We start from the raw sequence: 22,552 nt of genomic DNA on the forward strand, positions 1-22,552 counted from the left end.
GTCGGGAAACTAAGAGCCCAGAAGCCTCGCTGAGTAACAAAAAAAAAAAGGAGAGAGAGAGAGAGAGAGGATCCAGGAAGGAGCAGCGGGGTAAGGAAAACCACTCGGCCAGCTGCAAGCCCAGGTCACAGCCCCATACCCTTTGCATTTGGCCCCACCGGGGGCGAATGTCCCAGCACTGCTAGCCTCAGTTTCCCTGGGTCACTGCACAGACCCTCTCGCCCCCGGCCCCTCGTCCACCCGACTTGAATCCAGTATGAAGAAGCACGTCTAGGCCGGCCTCAGCTTTTTCTGTGGAGGAATAGCCCGCTGGTTACCCCGCTCCTCGCCTTCGCGGATCTAGCGGAGACTACCTTACCCAGAGGCTGTGCGCCTGAGGCGGGCGCTGGCCAATGACGTAGGGACGTTTCCTGAGGCGTGGGCGGGACTTCCGGTTTCTCTCTGCGGACGCCATTTGCCTACAGGGTTAGCTCCCGGCAGGATTCGACGGGCGGAGACCTGGGCCAGCGCGGCTCCCCAGGCCTTTCGTGGGGCCTGAGCAGAGGGGTGCGGATCCCCTTCGTGCCTTTGAACGGGTCGTGAGTCCCTAGGCTGTGGCGTGCCCTGGTCACCCGCCGGCCCGCGGCCTGTGCGGGCCTCAGCAGCGCCCCTGGTCTCCGCGTTCACGAGGGCGGCGCCCGGCTCTGGGGCGGCTTGTTCGCGGAGGGCGGCGGTCAGCCGAGGTCGCCCAGCCCAGACGGGCGGAGGCGAGGGGCAGCGGGCCGCCCCGGGCGGCCTGGACCGCAGCTCCCGTCATGGCGGTGCCGACCCACCGGACCCAGGTGCGTGGACGCCAGTGACGGTACCGCTCATTTTCGAGCACTGAGGCGGTTCCGGCAGGCACGCCGGATGTGTCCCCGCGGCCGTCTGCTCTGGTTTGTGGAGCCGCTTTGTCACTTATGTATTCCCGGTCTTGAAAGCTGCTGGGCTCTGACAGGTGCCCAGAAGTTGTAGAGAAATGACTGCTGCCTCCTCCAGGTTGTTATTCAGTCGCTCAGTCGTGTCCGACTCTTGCGACCCCATGGACTGTAGCCCGCCAGGCTCCCCTCTCCATGGGCGGCGGCTTCTTTTTCTTTATGTAATCGCTGAACCACCTGAGGAGCCCCCATCATATTTGGTAAACCCCCAACCCCACCGTGTACTGCGAGGATACACCCTGCCCCACCCCCCTTTCCCCTGGTGTTACTCCACCTGGCGGCCTTGGGCGTTGGAGGGCGAGATGAGTGCACCGACAAAGTCAAGTTATGGAAGGCCCGCGAGGTTGCCATGGTTCCTCCCAGATGCTGAGACGTGTCTCGAGTGGGCGAGATCCTGTGGGGCTTTGCCGAATGTTACCCTCACTTTCAGCCAGGTCAGCCATGGTGGCCAATCTCATGGCCAAAGCGAGCGTTAGCCTTGGCCACTTCTGCTCCCCGGTCTGGCGTAGTCCTGGCACGGGGTGAGTTTTGGCAGGGCCCAGGAAGAAAGAGGCTAAACGGTTCGTTGCGGAATCTCCCTGGGAGTTTCGGGACCCAGGAGGGGCTAGGGAGTTGGTCCAGACCCTGCCATTACCCAGGTAGATCCACCCCTTCAGGCGTTTATCCCAGGAGGTCTGTGATGAAGGCTCTGCTCCTCTGTCCATGTTCACAGAAATATTTTCAGGCATGATGAAATGGATTTAACAGCAAACATTTCCTGTAAATGCCTCACAGCCTCATCACTAGGTGTTCACTTTGGTGAAAGAATGTCAGGTTACACTGTTAGACCCTGAATTACACTGGCCTGCGTTAAAAGTCTTGCCTTTGGTTTGTAGGACACACGGTTGGGTGGATTGGTGGAGCTCCCTTAGCCTCAGGTCATTGACTGGCATGGAGGTGATGAGAGATTTACTCAGAGCCTGTGGGAAAATCAAGGAAAATGCCAAAGCCCGTGGAATGTTGAATACTTTTCTAAAGCTCACGACAGTTACTGGTTAAGTGGGAACTGTTATTGTATTGATCCAGAAACGGAGGCTCAGAGAGATGAAGTGAATGATGTCTCCACGATAACACACCTGGCAAGTCTCGGGTTTCAAGAGTTTGGATGCAAACCACGGGAGACCCACAAAAGAACTGGGCACTTGTAATTGCTTTAACCAGGATGTGACGCCCTCAGCATGGGTCAGGCAGTTAGCAGGACCAGGGAGGCGCAGGTACTGCTGCTGTCACCATTATCGATACTGTTACTACCATTATGTACTCATTCCTCTGATGTCCTAGAGCCCTGTCTGCATTTCCCAGCCCACACGTCACTTCCATTGTCTTGTGTGACTTTCCAGTGGCCCTGCATAGGAGGCATCTCTTACAGACTTCGTAATACACTGCTGTATCATGTCCAAAACATTGTTCATCTCCCCTTCAGCCCAGCCTAGATCTAGCCCTCAGGCAGTGCTCCATGGTTAAGGTCTTGATCTCTCTGCACCTTTACCAACCTTGTAGAAATGAGCTCTGCTACCTCTGCTTGACAGGTGTGTGTGACCTTTGATGACGTGGCTGTGACCTTCACCCAGGAGGAGTGGGGCCATCTAGACCCGGCCCAGAGGACGCTGTACCAGGAGGTGATGCTGGAGACGTGCGGGCTCCTGATGTCTCTGGGTAAGACCTCTCACTCAGCCCTGCAGGCACGCTCTAGCGCCATGCCTAGCTGATCCAGAAGCCTACCCGCCATGCAGCTTCACTCATGTCTGAGATTCACTTCCTCTTGCCTGCTGTCTCTGTGTCTCTTTGAATAAAGTTCCCCTTTGGCTCTTAGAAAGTGGTGGAAAGAAGTGAATGTTCTGCAGAGCCCAAAGGCAGCTTTTCCAGCCGGGCCACATGGGGCTGAAATACGAGAGCCAGGATCATACCCTGGCTTCTGGGTCTCCTGTCCTGGCTTCTTTCTCTGGCTTTGCCCATGTCTCTATCTTTTCAGAATGGCTTTTGCACCCCATCAAGTTTGACGAGTGACCACCCCAGTCCCTGCTCTCCAAGGCCCCCAGATGCCTTGTTGCTCCGTATGTTTCTATTGTTGCTCTTTCTCTGCTGCAGGGCTCGGGGTGGGGGTGGGGGTGTCCGTGAGGTGGAAGTGACCTCCTGGCCTCTCAGCCCAGGGCCCAGCACGGACCAGCCTCTGTCTGAGGTTCCTGTTTTCACATTCCAGAGAGGGAGCCGACCGAACGGGGCTGGTTCCCAGGCATCCCCTACACCCGCGTGCACAGGATGTGGGTGACAAGCTGTTCTCCAGGAAGAGGGTGAGGCAGCCGGGGCCCCAGGAGGCCTTTGCCTTCGGTGCCAGCGGGTCCTGTCTAACCGCAGGGTCTCAGTCAGGGGGCTTCTCTGTCCTCCTGCGCCTTCACGGTGTCTCGTGTTCGCTCAGTCTCGGCCGGGATCATCTGCTGGTCCGAGAAGGAGAAGCTGGGAGAGGAGCACTTCTCAGCATGTGGCGGTTTTGTGCCCAGGAGGCATCGGGCAGCGTCTGCAGCCACATCTGCCCGTCACACGTGGGGGTGGGAAGTCCCGGGGTCTGGTGATGAGTCCAGAGATGCCCCTCAGCACCAGAGGGTGGACTCGACAGCCCCGCTCAGCCGAGGATGACCCAGTCTGCATGGGCCGGAGAGCCACGGTGGAGAAACAGCAGCTCGGGGATGGTCCCCTCAGGCTGCTCAGTCTGAGGGGAGGAAGGGCTGTAAACCTAGGGCTTCGGTGAGACAGGCCTGTTCTTAGAGACCTGGGATTGTGTTCTGTGTTAGTGAGAGGAGGTTAAAGAAAATCAGGAAACGCTTGACATATTTAGATATTTTATAACAAAGTTAAACAAAAACGCCCACCATCGAGCCCCGATCCCCCCGCCCGCCTCCCCAGGCTCTCCCCGCGCTCACCCCTCTGGTCACACTGGCGTCTTGCTGTTGCCGTGCATACCTGACATATTTGCCTCAGGCCTCTGAGGTGCTCTTCTGTTTTCCTGGTGGGTGTTCCTGGGCATTTCGGCTTTTCTTGTGGCCCTCTTCTCCACACCTTCCGGTGGGAAGCTGGAGTGGGTAGTGGGGAGGCACCTTTGGGAAGTGGGTGCCGCTGTCTTCAGAGGATTAGGAGGTTGGTTATAGGAAACAAGTGCCTTGTGAGGGAAGCCACAATCTCCGTTTGTTTCTGAAATGTCGCAGATAGTGGCATCTTCTACCAGGTCTCTCGTTTGGCAGGTCAAGGAATATACCAGGATTGTAGACAGCAGCTCAGGCACGGCATCGTGTATGATAGAATCCCTAAAAGAAAGCCAAAAGCTGCAGATCTGATTTCTGTCCTAGGAGAGGCAGTTCGTAGATACCCACTAGAGAGTTTTAGTGTCCCCAGGTGCAGTCCACTTCACTGATGGGGCGTGGGACAAGGTAACCTTTGCAAGTGGCTACACACTCGACTCGATGCCGACCTCAGCATTTGCTGGTTTGTTTGACACAGTGGCTTACTGGGAGGGTTCGGGCCTCTGCGTTAGAAACCGTTGAAGGTGCCCAGACCAGTATCAGAACAGCAGTTCTCAGAGTGGCATAGGGCTCTTCCTCAAGGTTTGGTCTGTCTGTCTGGCTTTGGAGCTCAGGCCAGGTGGGTCCCACCTCAGATGAGCAGCTGCCCGGGCTCCGGGACAGTCCCTGGCTGTGTCCCCGGGGCGTGTGCCCCCTCGGTCTCGCCTCCATCCTCGTGGGATGATGGCAGGCTCCGTGCATGACCACACGGAGGACAGTGTGAGTGGCCTGCTGTAGAGCCAGCCTTGGTGTGCACAGAGGGGAGCCACGTTCCCCTTCAGCGTAGCAAAGGGCAGTGGGATGTTTCTGAAGTTGGTGTGTGGTGTAAGTAGGCCAAGGAACCTTGAATTAAGGCTATGGGGCAAGACAGAGGTTTATTTGGGAATTTGTCAGACTAGAATTTGAAAAGGAGTTGTTGAAGGATATTGTTATTCTCTAGTTAAACCAGCTGTTTGGGACTTATTGGGGCCGTGGAGCTCAATTGATTGCCTCTCACCAGAACCCAGCATTGTGTAGTTTGTGAAGTGAGATGTGTATCTTGGTCACTGTCAGTAATGCCTGTCATCCGAGAGGGCCTCCGGAGCATCCTGGCAAGGCTTGCGTGGTCACCTTTATAAATGCAGGGACGTGTGACTTTGACTTGTTCTTGTGGTACTTGTGGGACAAGAGGTTCTTTAGCCTGAAGGAGGCACTTTTAAAGCGATGGCCCAGCAGTTGATAATGAATGTGAAGCCGTTTGCTGATTAGGGCCTCTGGTACCAAGATGGCCCCCTGAGTAGGCCACGCAGTGTTTCTTAGGTCCCGCTTTTCACTGGGACATGCTGGCCACAGGGCAGAAAGCAGCGGCACCACGAGTGATGGACAGCAGTCAGGGACCCCACAGGTTCGCTCACTCAGTCCCGAGGGTGACCCCCCCCCAGCACCGACACCACGGCACTTGGCAAGGAGCTGAGGACAGGAGGAGCCACCGCCTCCTCCTGTTAGAATGTGTCGGAGGGCCTAGGGTCTGTGTCATCCTGTCCTGGGCCCCCGATGGCTGTGCTGAGCTTGGACTGTGCTGTTTTCGTGACCCAGAACGTGATGGCAGCTGGGTGTGGAGGTCAGAGGCTCCAGGTCTGAGAGGGCCTTTGTTGTCAGGAGAGCCTTGTGTGTGGCTCGTGGTGGTCTGGACGGCATGCCGCAGCGGGCTGAGGGCACAGTCTGGGCATCTCACGGCCCTGGTCCGTGCTTCAGGAACTCCAGGAGGTGTGCGAAGAGGTCGGCAAAGCCTTTTTAGTGAAGGAGTCTCTGAGGGCTCTAGTGGGACTGGCTTTCCAGCAGTATTGGGAGCAAATTTTAGAGCCTTTGTTGGAGGGAGCCCCTTCAGGGTGGGCTGATTTATAAGCATCAGCGTCAGGGAGATGAAGTAAAATCTATCAACGAATGCATGGCCACCAGAGTCATACTAAATGGGAGTGCTATCTAAACCCAGCCCCAGAGGCCTGCTGTCTGTCCTGTGTCAGAGAGCGTCTGCCTACAAAGGCTGGGGTCGATGTAACGTCGCCGGCGCTCCTGCAGAGAAGGGGCGCAGCTGAGGTCTCGGCTGCCGAGGGTGTGGGTGTTGGCAGCCTGGGAGACGGGAGAGGAGTCCTGTTTCCCTTCAGAGTGAAGGCAGACCAAGGCTGTGAGCCTGTCAAAACTGACTCCAAACAGAACACCTCAGCCCAGTCTGTCAGGACAAGTATTACTGGCTTCTAATAATGTTGGGTTTGGGGTGTGTGGATCTTGTTCGTCAGCTCAGACTGCCTCTACTGTGTGGGTAAACAGCTTTATTGTCACAGTTTCTGGACGTTGGACCTCCCAGTTCAGTTCCTGATAAGGATCTCTTGCTGACCACCTGCTTGGGAGTCCTTACCTGACCTTTGCTCTGGCTTGGAGGGACTTTCTCTTCCTCTTCAAAGGGTACCAGTCCTACCAGATCAGGGCCCTACCCCATGACCTCTTTTCATCTTCATTACCTCCTTAAAGGCCCTAAGTCCAAGTCGGATCACATTGGGGATTAGGGGGTAACACGTTCAGCTTAGGGGAACACAATTCAGTCCATGTAGGAACCCCGAGGCTGGGTGGGCCCGCAGAATGAAGGCTGCAGTAACCCACAGCGAGGGGCCCTGCGTTTTCAGGTTTAGGAACAGGCACAGTCGGGCTGTCAAATGGAGCAGCAGTGGGGATCATCACCCCTTGATGAATTAGGTCTTACACATAAGGTTTGCTCCCTGAAATTTACTTTTCAGTTTAACATTGGGCTGAATAATTATTTTCACTTGGGTGTGTGGGGTCCCATTTCATCAAGTCAATTAATTTATAAGTGCCGGAAATTCATTTTAATTATGTATTATGTCAGAGCATCAATGCCCAATGCAGGGTACTTTTAGAACAGTGGATACTTGGCCTATAGGAAGTTCAGGCAAAGCTATAGAGTTAAAGTGAGACATGCCCGATTTTCCTCTTTAGAATTTAGTTACTTTTAAGATGGCAGAGTGCGGTGTTTCGGTTTAGGGGGATTCCCGGTTATAACTATGATTTGAGCCACACTATTAAGTTCATGAGGTTTTGTCTGTTGGTACATTTTAGCAAATTCTGAAGATAATTCAAAAACTTGTGTTGTAGGGTCAGACAAACCAATCTGTGCCTTGTTATGTTTCAGTAATATAAACTTTTTAAATACGTTTTGTTATGTTACTTATATATAATAATTTACTATGTAAATTTTAGTATAAAAATTTTGGATTTCCAGTTGGGTTCAACTATAAACTGTGTTCTAATTTAGTTATGTATTGTATGTTATTTTGTTAAATGTTTTACTCTTGCCTTGTTACCTAGGTCTTTTGGTTCGGTTTTTGTTGTTACTATGTTTGAGTCAGTACCAGTCTAGAACCAGTATTGTGTCTGCTAGACCTGGCATTCGCTTGGTATGTAAGGTTTAAAGTGTGTGCCACCACTCCCTCCTGTTTTCCCTTTTGGGCTTTTATTCTTTTAAAGCCCTGGTTTTTAGTTTTAGTCTGTCTCCTATTGGGGAGGGGCTTGGCCTCTAAGCTCAGCCTCTCCCTGGCATGGCCCTGGTGCATGGCATAATAATTAGTCCCGTCCTCTTCCTCCCCATTCCTTTTTTACCCTCCAAACAAAAGTAAATTTTTTGGGCCACCTTTCTATCCCCGACCCTTTTTCTTTTACTTGGGTGTTTTCCTGGTAGGCTCTTAGCAGTCCCAAGTGGTGAGTCTGTGAGCAGCGGCCTCCCTTTCTAGGGAGGGGCTGGGGCTCGTGCCTCTAGACAGCAGCGGTGTGACCTCTGGGCGTCTGTCCCACAGGAGCGCCCAGACCCACGGCAGGGCCTGTACAGTCTGGAGTAAGCTGGGTTGAGTGCCTCTCCCACCTGCCCCCAGACTTCAGTGATGTCGGCTCAGTTGATGCAGTTGCATCTTTGGGGGACCTGGGCCTGGCGCAGTACCAGTTACCTGGTTGCCCCTGGGTCACCAACCTAGAAACTTGGTATGTTGACCACAGAGAGAGCAACTAATAAGATTAGTCTCTTCTCAGACCAGGTGGCAGCCAGGGACTCACAGCCCTTGCAGACTTGGCTAGTCACAGCTTCAGAGTTCAGAACTTTGCTTGGGATCTAAAAAAGACATATCAATGAGGTCATCATACTTATTTTGACTGAAGAGTCGATGTTTCAAATACGTGAGTTCTTTAAATTATTCTATCAGTTTATTGCCATTTTAAATAATGTAATTGTAAATTGCTTAGCACAATCCCTGTGATATGGTTATAGCCTGTACAAATTAGTTTTCACTTTATGATTAAGATTAAAGGTTGATAGTGATGTAGCGGGTTGGTTAAGCATCTGGACCCAGCCAAGGTTCAGCAGAGTCCTCTCAAGGGCAGCATTTGAGCAGAGACCCAGGGAGGAGGGTCAGCAGAGGCCCTGAGGTTGTCGGGAGGGTGACTCCTGGTGGCTGAGCCCTGTGCTGGCGTTGGAGCAGACGGGAGCGCACAGTTGCTTAGTGATGAGTGATGGACCCTGGATCTGCCAGAGGAGATCGTCTGCGAGTCCTGGCGCCTCTGCCATCCACTTCCTGTGGAACCCACGTGTCTTGCCCCTGCATCTGTGTGTGGCTGCATGTGGCAGACCAGCTCAGTCTTCACTCTGGAGGAAGTTTTTTTTTTAACTCACCAGTCAGAAGTGCAGGGCTGGGACTGGCTCCCGGGTTGGTGGCTTGCAACCCGATTGTCTGCCCCTTTGCCTCTTCCTGGCCTAGGGTCTCGGGCAGCTCTCCCGACAGGCAGGCGACCGACGGGCGACCCAGGCTGCTGCAGGACATGGCACCGGCGAGCCCCCTCAGTCAGCCGTCTGGACCGGGGCGCTCTCCTCCAGGGGGCCTGGTGGGGGTCACCTGCCACTTGGTGGAGAGCTGAGTTTTCCGCCCTTCTTGAGGCCAGCGTCTGGGGTGGTGTTAATCTATTCCTGCCCAGGCCCTGTCTGCAGAGGTCAGCTTTCAGTTGGATGTGAACCAGACATCCCGGAAGGTTTTGATGCTCACGTGATTGAGACTCACTTGGAATAATTAGGAAACAGCCTCTGGAAGGAGGGGTTGTATTCTCTGGGTCTCTTGCCTACAACTGAACAGGTCTCTTGGAGCTCTGTGTGAAGGAGGTCAAAGGGAACAGGAGCTGTCTACACAACTCTCACTGCTGTCTGAAGTCTGGGTCCCAGCAGTGCTGCTTCTGACCTTGCTTTCCAGGTCACAGGTCTGGATTTCTGTGTGTGGGAGCAGCTTCATTCTGAGGTCCACACCCTGAAGTCCCACACGAGACTGAGCGGTCTTCCCAGTTTTCACAGAAGCCCCCGTGTCTTCCTCCTTTCTCCACGCCCAGGGTGTCCTGTCCCCAGACCTGAGCTGATCTACCAGCTGGAGCACGGGCAGGAGCTGTGGACGGTGAAGAGAGACCTCTCCGGAAGCACCTGTCCAGGTAGGAGCCACGCTGTGGGCAGAGACCCACAGAGGCCGCTGGCCCTGGTTCCCCGGGAAGCGTCTTGGTCGGGCCTCTGGTGGTCTGGAAGCCACAGAGCCCTTTGACCCCAGGTCCCCCTGTCCTTCCCGAGGACAGCTGTGTACGCGCTCAGATGTGTCCTGGGCTTCAGGCCTGGGTGCCGACCACCAACTCCGTGACCCCGGTGAAGTTCAGGACCTTCTTTTGTCTGCACGTGAGTGCGGCTGAGTCACAGCCTGCCTACAGTGTCGGGGGGACTCCGGCCTCTCCTCTCGGTGCTCAAGCAGTGGAGCCGCTGTTTCTGACTCAGGCCCGGTCCCTGTGGGTCCCGGGGAGCTCTGCAGCACACGGCCGTTTGGGGCCCCGGGTTCGTTCTGTCGTCAGTATGTGACTTCAGGTGGTCCTGACCCCTGCAGCTAGCAGAGAAGCGGGGGGTGACGCCACTCTGACCCCCACAAACACCAGCCCTCTGCTCCCTCCACTGGAAGGCACTGGGCACTTGGCCACACTGGGGCGGTGGGCGGGGAGCTGTGACTGAGCCCTCCGTCCCAGGAGAGGAGCAGGAGGTTGGCGAGGGGGCTGCTCCTGAAGGCGCCAGTCACGATAGTCGCTCTGTCCTGGGGTTGCTGGGGGTGTGTGATCACACGACGCTTAAAGCATAGAACTGCTCAGCACAGGGTCTGCACCGCTGCTGGTGGCTCGGGGGAAGTGAGCTGCTGGTCCTGCCATGTCCATTGGTCATGATGAACAGTGTGGCTCCGTCTTCCCCTTGCAGTGCCTCTCCAGCCCTCCTCTGCTCCCCCTTCTCGCCCTGTCCTTTCAGACACTCAGGAGGCCCCCCCCCGTCCCCTGTCACCCGCCCCCTCCTGCTGGGTAAAGCCTCCCAGTGACGTTTGTCCTGTGTGCCCACGTCTGGGCAGCTGAGGGTGCTGCGGCCGTTGTGCGTGCTGCTGGGGCTGCCGCAGAGGCGTGCTCTTCCCACTCCTGGTCACTCAGTGGCCCAGCCGGCCTTTGAGCGTCTGTGTGTGGCCATCAGCAGCCCCTCAGAGGGGCCTCCCAGCCTCTGCCCCCTGCTCTCCACACACCTCCACCTGAGGATCTCAGGTGAGCACGCCTGGCAGAGAACCCATCCTGGTGCTCACTCCCATGCTCAAGCACATGGTCCTGCCGTCCGCGCAGGTTGGAGACTGGATGCCGCCCCAGACCCTCGCCCCCACCTCCAGCAGCCCTGCATCCGGCCATGCCGACAGTGACTGCCTCCCCAGCGCAGATGTATCAGCATGTGACCCTGGGGTGTCAGCAGGTCTCCACAGTAAACTCTTGCTCGGCCCTCAGCCCTTCCGCACTCAGGCTCCCAGGCTGCACTTTTCCTTCACCTGGTGTAAGAGATCTTGGCACACTTCATGGCCAGTTCCTGAACCAGAGTCTTGGTTACACCTTTTAGGGAGAGTATTTCTTATTCACTGCTTGTTTAGTAACTTTGAAAGTGAAGTCGCTCAGTCGTGTCCGACTCTTTTCAACCCCATGGACTGTAGCCTGCCAGGCTCCTCTGTCCATGGGATTTTCCAGGCAAGAATACTGGAGTGGGTAGCCATTTCCTTCTCCAGGGGACCTTCCTGATCTAGGGATCGAACCCAGGTTTCCCACGTTGCAGGCAGATGCTTTACCTTCTGAGCCACCACGGAAGCCCCTTAGTAAATTTATCCTTTGGCTACTCAACATAAAAATGTGCTCAAGTTTCTTCCACTTGAAGCAAATAAATAAAAAATATTCCTGTTTCATATTCATCCATTCTCTAGGGCATTTAATTTTTCACATTTCGTCACTCTCACAGTGCTGTCTTGAATATCTGTATGTATTGGTCATCTTGCACACGATTAGGCCTGTCTTTTGTTATTTCTAGGACTAAAATTGTTGGATTATAGCCTGTGCAAACTCTCAAGTTTAGGTGACAATTGCGGTGGTTTTCTCAAAGAGATCTGCCTATCTATAATTCTCTAGATTCCACTGACTATGTCCTGTTCTGTCCTTGATGCTCTTAGGCACGTTGATTTTGCTTAACAAATGGACAAAATTGTGTCTTAGGTGAGCTTGCCTTGCATTTCCTTAATTGTTCACAAGCTTTAGCTTCTTATGTAATTATTGGCCCATTTGTACAATTGTCCTCCTCATCTGCAGGTTCTGACTCTGCAGATTCATCAAGCACGGATTGAAGACACTAGGGGAAAAGAAAATCCCGGAAAGCTCGAAAAAGCAAAACTTGAGTTTGCCTTGTGCTGGCAGCTATTTACATAGTATTTACTTTGTATTATATATTACAAGCGCTCTAGAGACGATTTCAAGTACACAGGAGGATGTGCGTAGGTTATGTGCAGAAACTGGCATTTTGTGTAAAGGACTTGAGCATCTTTGGATTTGGGTATTGAGCAGGAAGTGTCTGATACCAGTTATTCCTCTGTGGATACTGAAGAACAGCTATATTTTCTTCTTTGAAATGTCAGTTCATCGAAAATGCCAGGTGTTCTGTTAACTTGTTTGACTTGTTTTTAGGGATTTTTTGTACATTACTGATACTTCTGTCAACTGTAGGTGCTGCTCCGTCCCTAATATCAAAAAGATGCTCTCATTATAAGATGTTCCAAGCTTGGCACCTGACATTTAACTCTTTCTGGTGTGAGGTAGAATTCGAGGATAGTGTGAGACAGGAATACAGTGTTCTCATTCCCAGCGTGTCACGCATTTTTCTAGCTCCATTTGCTTTATATTCTTTCCTTTTACTGTGAGCTGCTCTCCCTTCTCTTCCATTCCCCAGAGCTCCATGTGTGTGTGTTTCCTGGGCTCTCTGTTCTTTTTCCATTGCCTGTTTTGTCTTCTCTCTGTACCAGGACCACAGTGTCTTAAAGTCTAGAATCCTATTACCTGCTAAGGTAGATATCTTTTTCTTAATTCTCATTATTCTTGCATCTTTGATTTTTCATGTAAATCCCATGGTAAAACTACTGAGTTGCACAATAACCCAATTGGTATTTTATTGGAAATTGTATTGAATATACAAATTCATTGGGATAGAATTGTAAGCTTCATATGATTCATTTTTTTCTCCAGTTTTATTGAGAAACTATTGAAATACATCACTGTATAAGTTTTAAGGCATAGAGCATGCTGGTTTGATTTACATATATTACGAAGTGATTACCAGTTGGTTAAGCTAACATGCATCTTCCTGTATCAGATCAGTTCAGTCGCTCAGTCAAGTCCGACTTTGCAACCCCATGGACCGCAGCACCCCTGGCCTCCCTGTCCACCACCAACTCTCAGAGCTTGCTCAGACTCACGTCCATCAAGTCGGTGATGCCATCCAACCATCTCATCCTCTGTCGTCCTCTTCTCCTCCTGCCTTCAATCTTTCCCAACATCAGGGTCTTTTCCAGTGAGTCAGTTCTTCATATCAGATGGCCAATGTATTGGAGTTTCAGCTTCAGCATCAGTCCTTCCAATATATATTCAGGACTGATTTCCTTTAGGACTGACTGGTTTGATCTCCTTGAAGTCCAGGGGACTCTCAAGAGTCTTCTCCAACACCACAGTTCAAAAGCATCCAATCTTCGGCGCTCAGCTTTCTTTATAGTCCAACTCTCACATCCGTACATGACTGCTGGAAAAACCATAGCTTTAACTAGTCGGGCCTTTATCAGTAATGTCATGTCTCTGCTTCTTAATATGTTATCTAGGTTGGTCATAGCTTTTCTTCCAAGGAGCAAACATCTTTTAATTGCATGGCTGCACTCTCCATCTGCAGTGATTTTGGAGCCTCAGAAAATAAAAGTCTCTCACTGTTTCCATCATTTCCCCATCTATCTGCCACGCAGTGATGGGACCCGATACCATGATCTTTGTTTTTTGAATGTTGAGTTTTATTTCAGCTATTTCAGTCTCCTCTTTCTCCTTCATCAAAAGACTCTTCAGTTCCTCTTCGCTTTCCACCATAAGGGTGGTGTCATCTGCGTATCTGAGGTTATTGATACTTCTCCCAGCAGTCCTGATTCCAGCTTGTGCTTCATCCAGCCTGGCGTTTCACATGATGTACTCTGAATATAAGCATGGTGACAATACATTGAAAAGATAAGATAATAAATACATTGAAAAGATAAAAGGGAAAAAGTTTTCTCATTGTGATGAGGACTCTTAGGAATATTCGCTTAACAATGCTTTCTATCATACAGCAGTGTCAACTATAGTCACAGAGTTGTACATTACATCCCTTGGTTACTTAATCTTAGAACTGGAAGTTTGCAGTTTTGACCGTCTCTCTCCAATTTCACCATCTCCCACATTAAATTCTTCATTGGTTTAGCTCCTCTTTAATGTCTTCAAGTAACGTATTGACATTTTCTTTCTCTAGATCATGTGTATTTTGCTAGTCTTCTCACCATGCTGTTGAGACATAACAGACCCAGAGTGTCTGTCCTGTCCTGCCTCCCATCCTGCCTTATGAGCTGTGTCCTGGGCGTTCTCACGGTAGCCCAGGCCAGCGCCCCTGCATTCTCAGCAGCACCATCTCCGTGGCCTGCGGGGCTTTTGTACATTGTCTCCGCAGGCTGTCGCGTCCTTCCCACTGTCTCCCGTGGCGGTGCCTGGGTGCCTGGAGTTGGTGTGGGGCTCCTGCGGTGTGCAACTCCCCTGGCCTCTTCCTGCACACAATTAGCCAAAGCCCAGATTGGGAACGTAGAATTCCAGCACTGCCGGGCCTGCCTTGGTCTTCTGAACCAGTCCAGCCTTGGGTTCATTGATTTGCTAGACTCAGAGAAACTCCGCTTGAGCCTGTTATGCTCATAGAGCATGTTTGGTTCAGGATACAGATCAGAAGAAGGGCTGGAGGTATTCCAGTCACGAAGCTTCCGTGTCTTCAGCGACTCTTCACCTCCAGGAATTGATGTTTGGCAGAATGTGCACAGAGCGTTGGCAGCCCATGAACCTCACCAGGGCCCGGGTATGTAGATTTATTGACTTTCGTTACAGAAGCATGACTGACTGAGTCGTTGAACGTGGAACTCGGTATCCAGCCTTCTTTCCCTTTCCAGAGCACCCGCTGATAACTCGTGGTTCAGAACCCCAAGATTCTGATTACACATGTGGTCTTTCTGCTGTGGTCAGACGTCACGTTATCTCTTTAGCATAATCTATCTAGGTTCCCATAATTAGCTGTCCCATCTACAAGCTACAGATAGCTCATAGAATATAAAGTACGTCCCTGACCAGGGGTTTAACCGAGGCCTGGCAGTGAATGCACCGAGTCCTAACCACTGGACCTCCAGGGAATTTCCCTTTTCCTGGTGTTCTTACAACAGTTGGGACGTCCTTGCTTACAGAAACTGAAAGCACACAGAGGTCATTACTCTGTCCAGCCACGTCTGTAAAGTTGTGGTGGCGTGTCCACTCCAGACCCTTTATCTCCTCACATTAAACTCTCTTTGAAGGAGTCAGCAGTCTAATGACCAAGGAAGAAGGAACAATCCTGAGAGTCACTGGTAGCAAAGCATAACAGACCCAGAACACTCCTGTCATCTTTATTTTTTTCTCACTGAAATGCTGATTTCATTTCTTCTGTGTTGGGTTACTAACAGGCCCTGTTTGTTGTATTTCTTTCAGTTGACAAAGGAAAACCCAAGACCGCAGAACCTACCAGTTGTGAACCAACACTGTGTGAAGGAGCCTCTCTCCAGGAACTGACCCAAGGAGGCCCAGGGGACTCCCAGTTGGGACAAACGAAGGATCGGGATGGGCTGTTGGAAATGCAGGAGGACCACTTTGTACCAGGGATCCACCCCCAGAGGGAGAAGCTTCATGAAAAAATAAGTCCTGAACATGGCAGCTTAGGGACAGCTGGTGGTGTGTGTTCAAGGGTCGAAGAGGAGCCAGTCCCTGTAGGGGGTGCTGTCCATGACCGTGACTTCTGTGGATCAAGTAAAGATCGCATGATTCAGGAAGAGGAAAGTCTCTTCAAATGCAATGAATGTGGGAAAGTTTTTAACAAGAAACACCTTCTTGCTGGACATGAAAAGATTCACTCTGGAGTGAAGCCCTATGAATGTACCGAGTGTGGGAAAACCTTCATTAAGAGCACACACCTCCTGCAGCACCACATGATCCACACCGGGGAGAGGCCCTACGAGTGCATGGAGTGTGGCAAGGCCTTCAACCGCAAGTCCTACCTGACCCAGCACCAGCGGATTCACAGTGGGGAGAAGCCCTACAAGTGCAGTGAGTGTGGAAAGGCCTTCACCCACCGCTCCAATTTCGTCTTACATAAGAGGAGACACACTGGGGAAAAATCCTTTGTGTGCAAAGAATGCGGGCAGGTCTTCCGACACAGGCCAGGATTCCTTCGGCATCACATCATCCACAGTGGTGAGAATCCATATGAGTGCTTCGAGTGTGGCAAGGTGTTCAAACACAAGTCCTACCTCATGTGGCACCAGCAGACCCACACTGGGGAGAAGCCGTACGAGTGCAGCGAATGTGGGAAAGCCTTCTGTGAGAGCGCCGCCCTCATTCACCACTATGTCATCCACACCGGGGAGAAGCCCTTCGAGTGCCTCGAGTGTGGCAAGGCCTTCAACCACAGGTCATACCTCAAGAGGCACCAGCGGATCCACACTGGGGAGAAGCCTTTTGTGTGCGCTGAGTGTGGAAGGGCCTTCACCCACTGCTCCACTTTCATCTTGCATAAAAGGGCACACACTGGCGAGAAACCATTTGAGTGCAAAGAATGTGGGAAAGCCTTTAGCACTAGGAAAGACCTCATTCGGCACTTCAGCATCCACACTGGAGAGAAGCCCTATGAGTGCACGGAGTGTGGGAAGGCCTTCAACCGCAGGTCTGGCCTCACCAGACACCAGCGGATTCACAGTGGAGAGAAGCCCTATGAATGCATGGAGTGCGGGAAGTCCTTCTGCTGGAGCACAAACCTCATTCGACATGCCATCATCCACACTGGAGAGAAGCCCTATAAGTGCAGTGAGTGTGGAAAGGCCTTCAGTCGCAGTTCCTCCCTCACTCAGCATCAAAGGATCCATACTGGGAGAAAATCTGTCAGTGTGACAAATGTGGGAAGACCCTTCACAAGTGGGCAAACCTCTGTCACCCTCCGAGAACTCCTACTGGGGAAAGACTTTTTGAATGTAAACACAGAGGAAAATCTTTTGCAAGAGAAAGTATCTACCGTGACATCTGATCGTACATACCAAAGAGAAACTCCTCAAGTATCTTCGCTTTGAGAAAACCTGTCAGATCATCCATCGTTGTGTAAAGACTTATTTTAGAAATTGACCCAGCGTGGAGCCTTATTCTGCATCTGAGAATTCATCCGTAAGGGAGAGACTAGTGTTTATTGTGCATTAAGGAAAACTAGCTGTGTTTTTCTCCTTATTTACACTGTAGTGTTATCTCAGGAATTTTTGTAAAAAGAAGATGGAAACTTAGATAAGCAAATGAAATGCAAACACAGTTCCTTTGAGACTTCTCTGTCAAGCTTATGGCACTTTGAGATGGGTTCCTTAGTTTACTTGGGGTGAGCGGAACATTATTTCAGTGGCAAAGGGCCTTGACTCTTTGTGGGTCTTTGTATACACACTCACTGTTATCCAGTGTCGGGAGAGTTAGATAGTTGAGGGCAGGTGTTTAGATAAAGATACACACATGGTGTACAGGCACATTTTATTGCACCAGTTAAGACCTTCGGTCTTTAGTTTTTTTAAAAAACAAACTCTTCTTTTGGTGGTTTTAAACAGCAAACATTCAGGCTTTTTTATTGATTCAGCCTGTCGTTTACTTAATTTTAGCTCTGCCATAAATCTTAAAATTGGATAAATGAATTGTCTCTATTATTATTTAAATTGACTTAGCTTTCCTAGTTCCTTGGACTTCCCATATAAATCTTAGCTTGCAAAAAAATCTTGCTTCAGCATTTGTAGAGATTGATTCAAACCTATAGAGCATTGTTCAGAAGTGACACTATGAACACAGTGCATGATATGACATGTCATTAAGCATTCTTGGTATTTCATTACCATTTTGTAATCTTCAATAATTCAGGCCCTGTAAACTCTTAAAAGTGATTTATAAATGCACTGATTTTTTCCCTTGTGTCTTGTAGGATGTTAGTTCCCCACCCAGGGATCAGATCCAGGCCCGCTGAGAGTCCTAACCGCTGGGGCGGTGGACTGCCAGGGTGTTCTCTGTGACACTGATTCTTAAACTTTCATTTCCTCATCTCCTTTAGTAGTCTAGGGAAAGCTGATTGTTCTGGGGGTGGTATTTTGGTGTCTTGTAGCCTTGGCTGAACTCAGTTCTTACTTCTAGTCGTTTCTTTAGATAGAATCCTTGGTATTTTGTGCATAGAAAGGTCAACTGCAAATACTTTTCTTTCTTCCTATCTGTGTTTTCATTTCCTTTTCTTAATGCACTTGTAGGACTTCCAGCAAGATGCTGAGTAGGAGTAGGAAGAGAGGACATCCTTGACTGGTTCTGACATCAGGGGGAACATGTTCAGTTTTCTCATCAGGTACAATGTTCCAAGTTTGTTTTTTTCCATACACTTTTCCTGTCAAGTCTAGAACGTTTCCCTCAGTTCTTAATTTGGTGAGATTTTTGTTATGCTTGAGTGTTGGGTTTTGTTGGATGCTTTTCCCCCCATCAGTTGATGTGATCATCTGATTTTTCTTTGATAGCCAATTGATACAATGTATTACATTGAGTTTTGCATATTGAACCAGCCTTGCATCCTTGGAATAAACCCCACTTGGTTATGGAGTGTACCTTTTAAAATATAAAAGCATTCAATTTGATTGTATTTTTTTGAAGAAGTTTTCCTCTAATCTCTTGATTGATGGTGCATAGTTGCCATTCTTTGTTTTTAGCTACTGTTATTGTCTGATTTTGGTGTCAAGGTGATAGTGGCCTCTCTAGTTCTGTTTTTTAGGAAGACAGTGTGTAATTGTTTTTAATTGTTGTTTTAATGTTTTATAATAGTCCAATGAACAATTTGGGCCTGGAGATTTTCTGGATACTAGTTGATAAATATGGAACTATTCAGAGTGTCTTTTCATATTGGATAAATTGGATAGCTGGTCCTCTTCAAAGAAGTGTTTCGTTTCATCTCAATTTTAGACTGTTGGAAGTATCCCCTCATTACTTTTTTAAACAGCAGCAAGGTGTGTACTTATATCCCATTTTATTCCTGATTTTGGAAATGGTCAACTCCTTTTAATCATCGTCAGTCGTCTTAGACATTTACCAATCTTACTGATCGTTTTGAAGAACCAGCACTTTACTGACTTTTTTTTCTGTTCCTTTCTGTTTTTACTTCTACTGATTTCTATTCCAGTCATTATTATAGCTTATCTTCTGCTTTGCTCTGGTTGCATTTTGCACTTTTTAATTTTTGAGGGATGCTGAGATTATTGATTCGACACTTTTTATTTTCTTAATGAAACATTAAGTATTATAAAGTTCTACCACAGCACTGTTCAAGTTTTATCCCACAAGTTTTTATTACAGTTTATTCAGTTCTGAATACCCCTTGATTCCTTTAGAGACTTCTTCTGTCACCTGTGGATTATTTAGAAGTTTTTAGTTCATTTTCTACTGTTTGAACCATTTTCTGGTATCATTTTGTTGTTGATTTCTTGTTTGTTTCACATTTGGTTTGACTGTTTAAATTTGTTGAAGTTTGTTTATTGCCCTTGGGTGTGGTTTGTCTTGTTGAATGTTCTTTCTGTAAGACTTCTTGAAAAGAATGTGTGTTCTGCTGTCATTGGCTGGAGTTTCTATAAATGTCTGCACAATTGTCTTTGTTGGGGATGTTTTTCAGATTTTCTATATCCTTGCTGACTTTCTGTGTAGTAGTTCTTGTCAATTGCAGAGAGAGGAATGATGAAGTCTTGAAGTACAATTAAGAAATTCTGGTGTTTGCAGTTTGTATTTTTTAAGTTTCTTGTAACAGCAGTAGTTGGGATCATATTTTTTTAATCCATTTTGCCACTTTTAATTTGTAAATTTAAAATCGTTAATGATACATTAGAGCATAAGTGTACCATTTTAACTGTTTTTTTTGTTGTATTCCCTTTATAGTGTTACTCTTGTTTTCTAGTTCTTCTTATTTAGCTTTCCCATCCTTCCTGTGGGTTACTTTAATATTTTTTGGAATTCCACTTGATATATCTGTAATGCTTTTGAGTATATATCTTAATTTTTTTTTTTACTGTGTATAGTGTATTACATATACATAACTTAATCACAGACTGTTATCAGTATTTCAGCACTTTGACGTATAGGAAACCTTGATTTCATTAGGGTTCTTTTACATTCCCTGTTCTTAATATAGTTGTTCTAAATAGTTTCTCATTGTATGCGGAGCACCATATTGGATATTGTAATTTTTGCCTCAACTGTCTTAAGATTTTTTTTTTTAAACAAAGTTCCTGAGAAGTGAAGTCTGTGTATCTCTAATTTTACCCTTTCATTGTTCTTTCTACGTTCTTGAAGTCCCAAGTCTTCTATTAACATTTCCCTTCTGTTTGGCAAGTTTCCTATATCTGTTCTTTCTAAAGTATGTCTGCTGTTAATGAATGCTTTTTTCTTCTTCATTTAAAAATGTCTTTTCCCCTTCATTCTTGAAAGATGTTTTTGTGGGACATAGGATGTGGGATCCACAGTTCTTTTGACAAAAGAAAAGATGTCTGTTTTTCTACGTTCCATCTTCGGTGCACCATGGTTTCATATGCGAAACCTGCCTGTCACCGCGTTACTTCTCTGTCTTTGTGTGTAGAATTTCTCGTTTCTCTAAGGCTTGTTACAGCCGCAAAGGAGGACGGGCACTGCCCCTCCAGGGTCGCTCGTCCTCCTCGTGACTGAATGCATTCCCCCTCCACCCCCCAGCGTGTTGAGGATCTCTGTCTGTGTGCTGTACGTCCTTCTCCTTCGTGGTCTTCACCTTCCCCCTCTTAATGCCCTGCTAGCCTCGTAATCTGTGCAGCGAGCGCCGTATTGGATGTGGTTGTCACTTTTGCCTCAGCTGTCAGATGTGTTCAGTCTCTATCTTTAATGTGTTACTTCTCTATCTTTAAGGCATCTGTAATATGGTGTTTGCTCAGCTTTTTTAATCATGTGGTGTATGCCCTTTGCCAAATTTGGACATTCTAAATTATTCACTCTTCAAATATTTTTTCAACCTCACATTTTTTCCTCTCTTAAGGACTCCAGTAACATAAGTGATAATTCTCAGGCTTTGTTCCCTAGGGCCCTCAGTTCCCATCTTTTTGTTTCCCCCAGTTTGTATCTCTCTGTCGCTCATATTGATTAATTTCAATTGATTGCTCTTTGAGCTTACTGATGCCCTTCTCTCATATAGTCTACTGTTGAGCTCACCCAGTGAGTTTTCATTTTTTTTTTTTTTAATTTTTCAGTTGTTTGATTTCCATTTGGTTATTTTATATATATCTTCTATATTTTTCCCTAGTTTATAATGCCAAGGAAGGACTCTGAGAAAACAGACAAACCTGTGTAATGTAAAGTAATGATTCTATGGTGGTTTACCTTTGTATTGGGATAGAAATCGTAAATTAACTAGAGGAATGAAAGGACTTGTATCATATCCACAGGTATCTCTGAGAACAGATTTTACAACTAAGGGTGACCTGCGGGTTGTTCAGAGTTGTGTTCCCCAGGGAAGGCTTGTGTGTAGAATTTCCTGGTTCTCTAAGGCTTGTTAGAGCTGCAAAGGAGGATGGTCACTGCCCCTCCAGGGTCGCTCGTCCTCCTCATGACTGAATGCATTCCCCCTCCACCCCCCAGCTTGTTGAGGATCTCTGTCTGTGTGCTGTACGTCCTTCTGTCCTTCGTGGTCTTCACCTTCTCCCTCTTAATGCCCTGCTAGCCTCATGATCTGTGCAGCGAGCGCCGTATTGGATGTGGTTGTCATTTTTGCCTCAGCTGTCAGATGTGTTCAGTCTCACCCCGGGCACTTTCTGCCCCACATGCCCACTGAGCTCCGCCCTTGTCCTTTCTCTCTCAGACACCCCCAGTGGGACCGTCCTGTCCACTGTCTGTCCTCACCTCCTCGTGGCAGGCTCCGTGGCAACTAAAGACGGACCTCCTCCACGTCACCTGGCCTGTGCAGTCCTCACAGAGTTCCCATTTGTACCCTCATTGTTGGACCTTTGTGCTTCCCACCCTCTTTCTCAGGAGTCCTTGGCTGGCTTCTGAGCCTTTCTGCCCTTCCCCTTCATAGGGTCTGTGTTTTCCATCTATTAAACAGTTCCACTTCCCAGGATCCAGTGTGGCCTCTGTTTTCTCACTTGTGATGTGTTCCATGAGTGAGTTAATTCCCTCTCAAGACATTTTACCCACAGTGATCTACAGAGTTCCCCCAGTCTGTGTCTTCAGGTTGAATGTTTCTCACTGGCCTTCCTTCTGCACCCACTGTTCATATATACTGTGCTCATGTGTCATGTGACCATGGCCTGGAGATAAACCTGTCGTTAGAACAGCAAGCAAACGTTGTTTTATATGTATCAACTCTTTTAACCTTTGCAGTGACTATATAGTGGGTAGTGTTATCCCCATTTTACAGATGGGAAAGTAAAGGCATGCACAAGTTGAGGAATTTGTCCAGGGTTTGGTGATTAGAAAGTGTAGGAATTGGGATTGGAGTTAGCTGGCTGCAGAATCCATGCCCTTGACATTTAACCTGTGTTGTCTTTCATAGGATGGGTGGATGCACCACTTCAGAGTCGACCAAACCTTGATCATTTGTCTGCAGATTACTTTTCTTATTTGACATTAATGTTGACCATCCCTTTAAGATGAGTGAGATACACCAAACTCCCTCTTTAATGACTGCATAGTCTGTTTTAACTGCAGAAGATACGGTTGATATGTGGTCGCAGGAAGATGGAAAAGGGCTGAGGTTTCCAG

At 48.8% G+C, this 22,552-nt stretch overlaps 1 protein-coding gene across 3 annotated transcripts; it reads left to right on the forward strand.

Annotated features, from left to right (window-relative positions):
* The first annotated feature begins 454 nt into the window (after positions 1–454).
* Positions 455–21,789, forward strand: ZNF264 (zinc finger protein 264). Of its 3 annotated transcripts, XM_065926876.1 has the most exons (6): positions 455–821; positions 2,022–2,209; positions 2,525–2,651; positions 9,461–9,556; positions 14,430–14,567; positions 15,227–21,789. In XM_065926876.1, the coding sequence occupies exons 2-6, from the start codon at positions 2,174–2,176 to the stop codon at positions 16,852–16,854; spliced, it is 2,025 nt and encodes a 674-aa protein (XP_065782948.1). In that variant the 5' UTR covers positions 455–821; positions 2,022–2,173; the 3' UTR covers positions 16,855–21,789. The 3 variants fall into 3 exon arrangements, with proteins under 3 accessions (XP_065782948.1, XP_065782950.1, XP_065782949.1); XM_065926878.1 differs by lacking the exon at positions 14,430–14,567; XM_065926877.1 differs by lacking the exon at positions 2,022–2,209.
* The last annotated feature ends 763 nt before the right edge of the window (positions 21,790–22,552 follow it).

Source organism: Muntiacus reevesi, chromosome 2 (genome assembly GCF_963930625.1).
Source record: "Muntiacus reevesi chromosome 2, mMunRee1.1, whole genome shotgun sequence".
Lineage (NCBI taxonomy): Eukaryota > Metazoa > Chordata > Mammalia > Artiodactyla > Cervidae > Muntiacus > Muntiacus reevesi.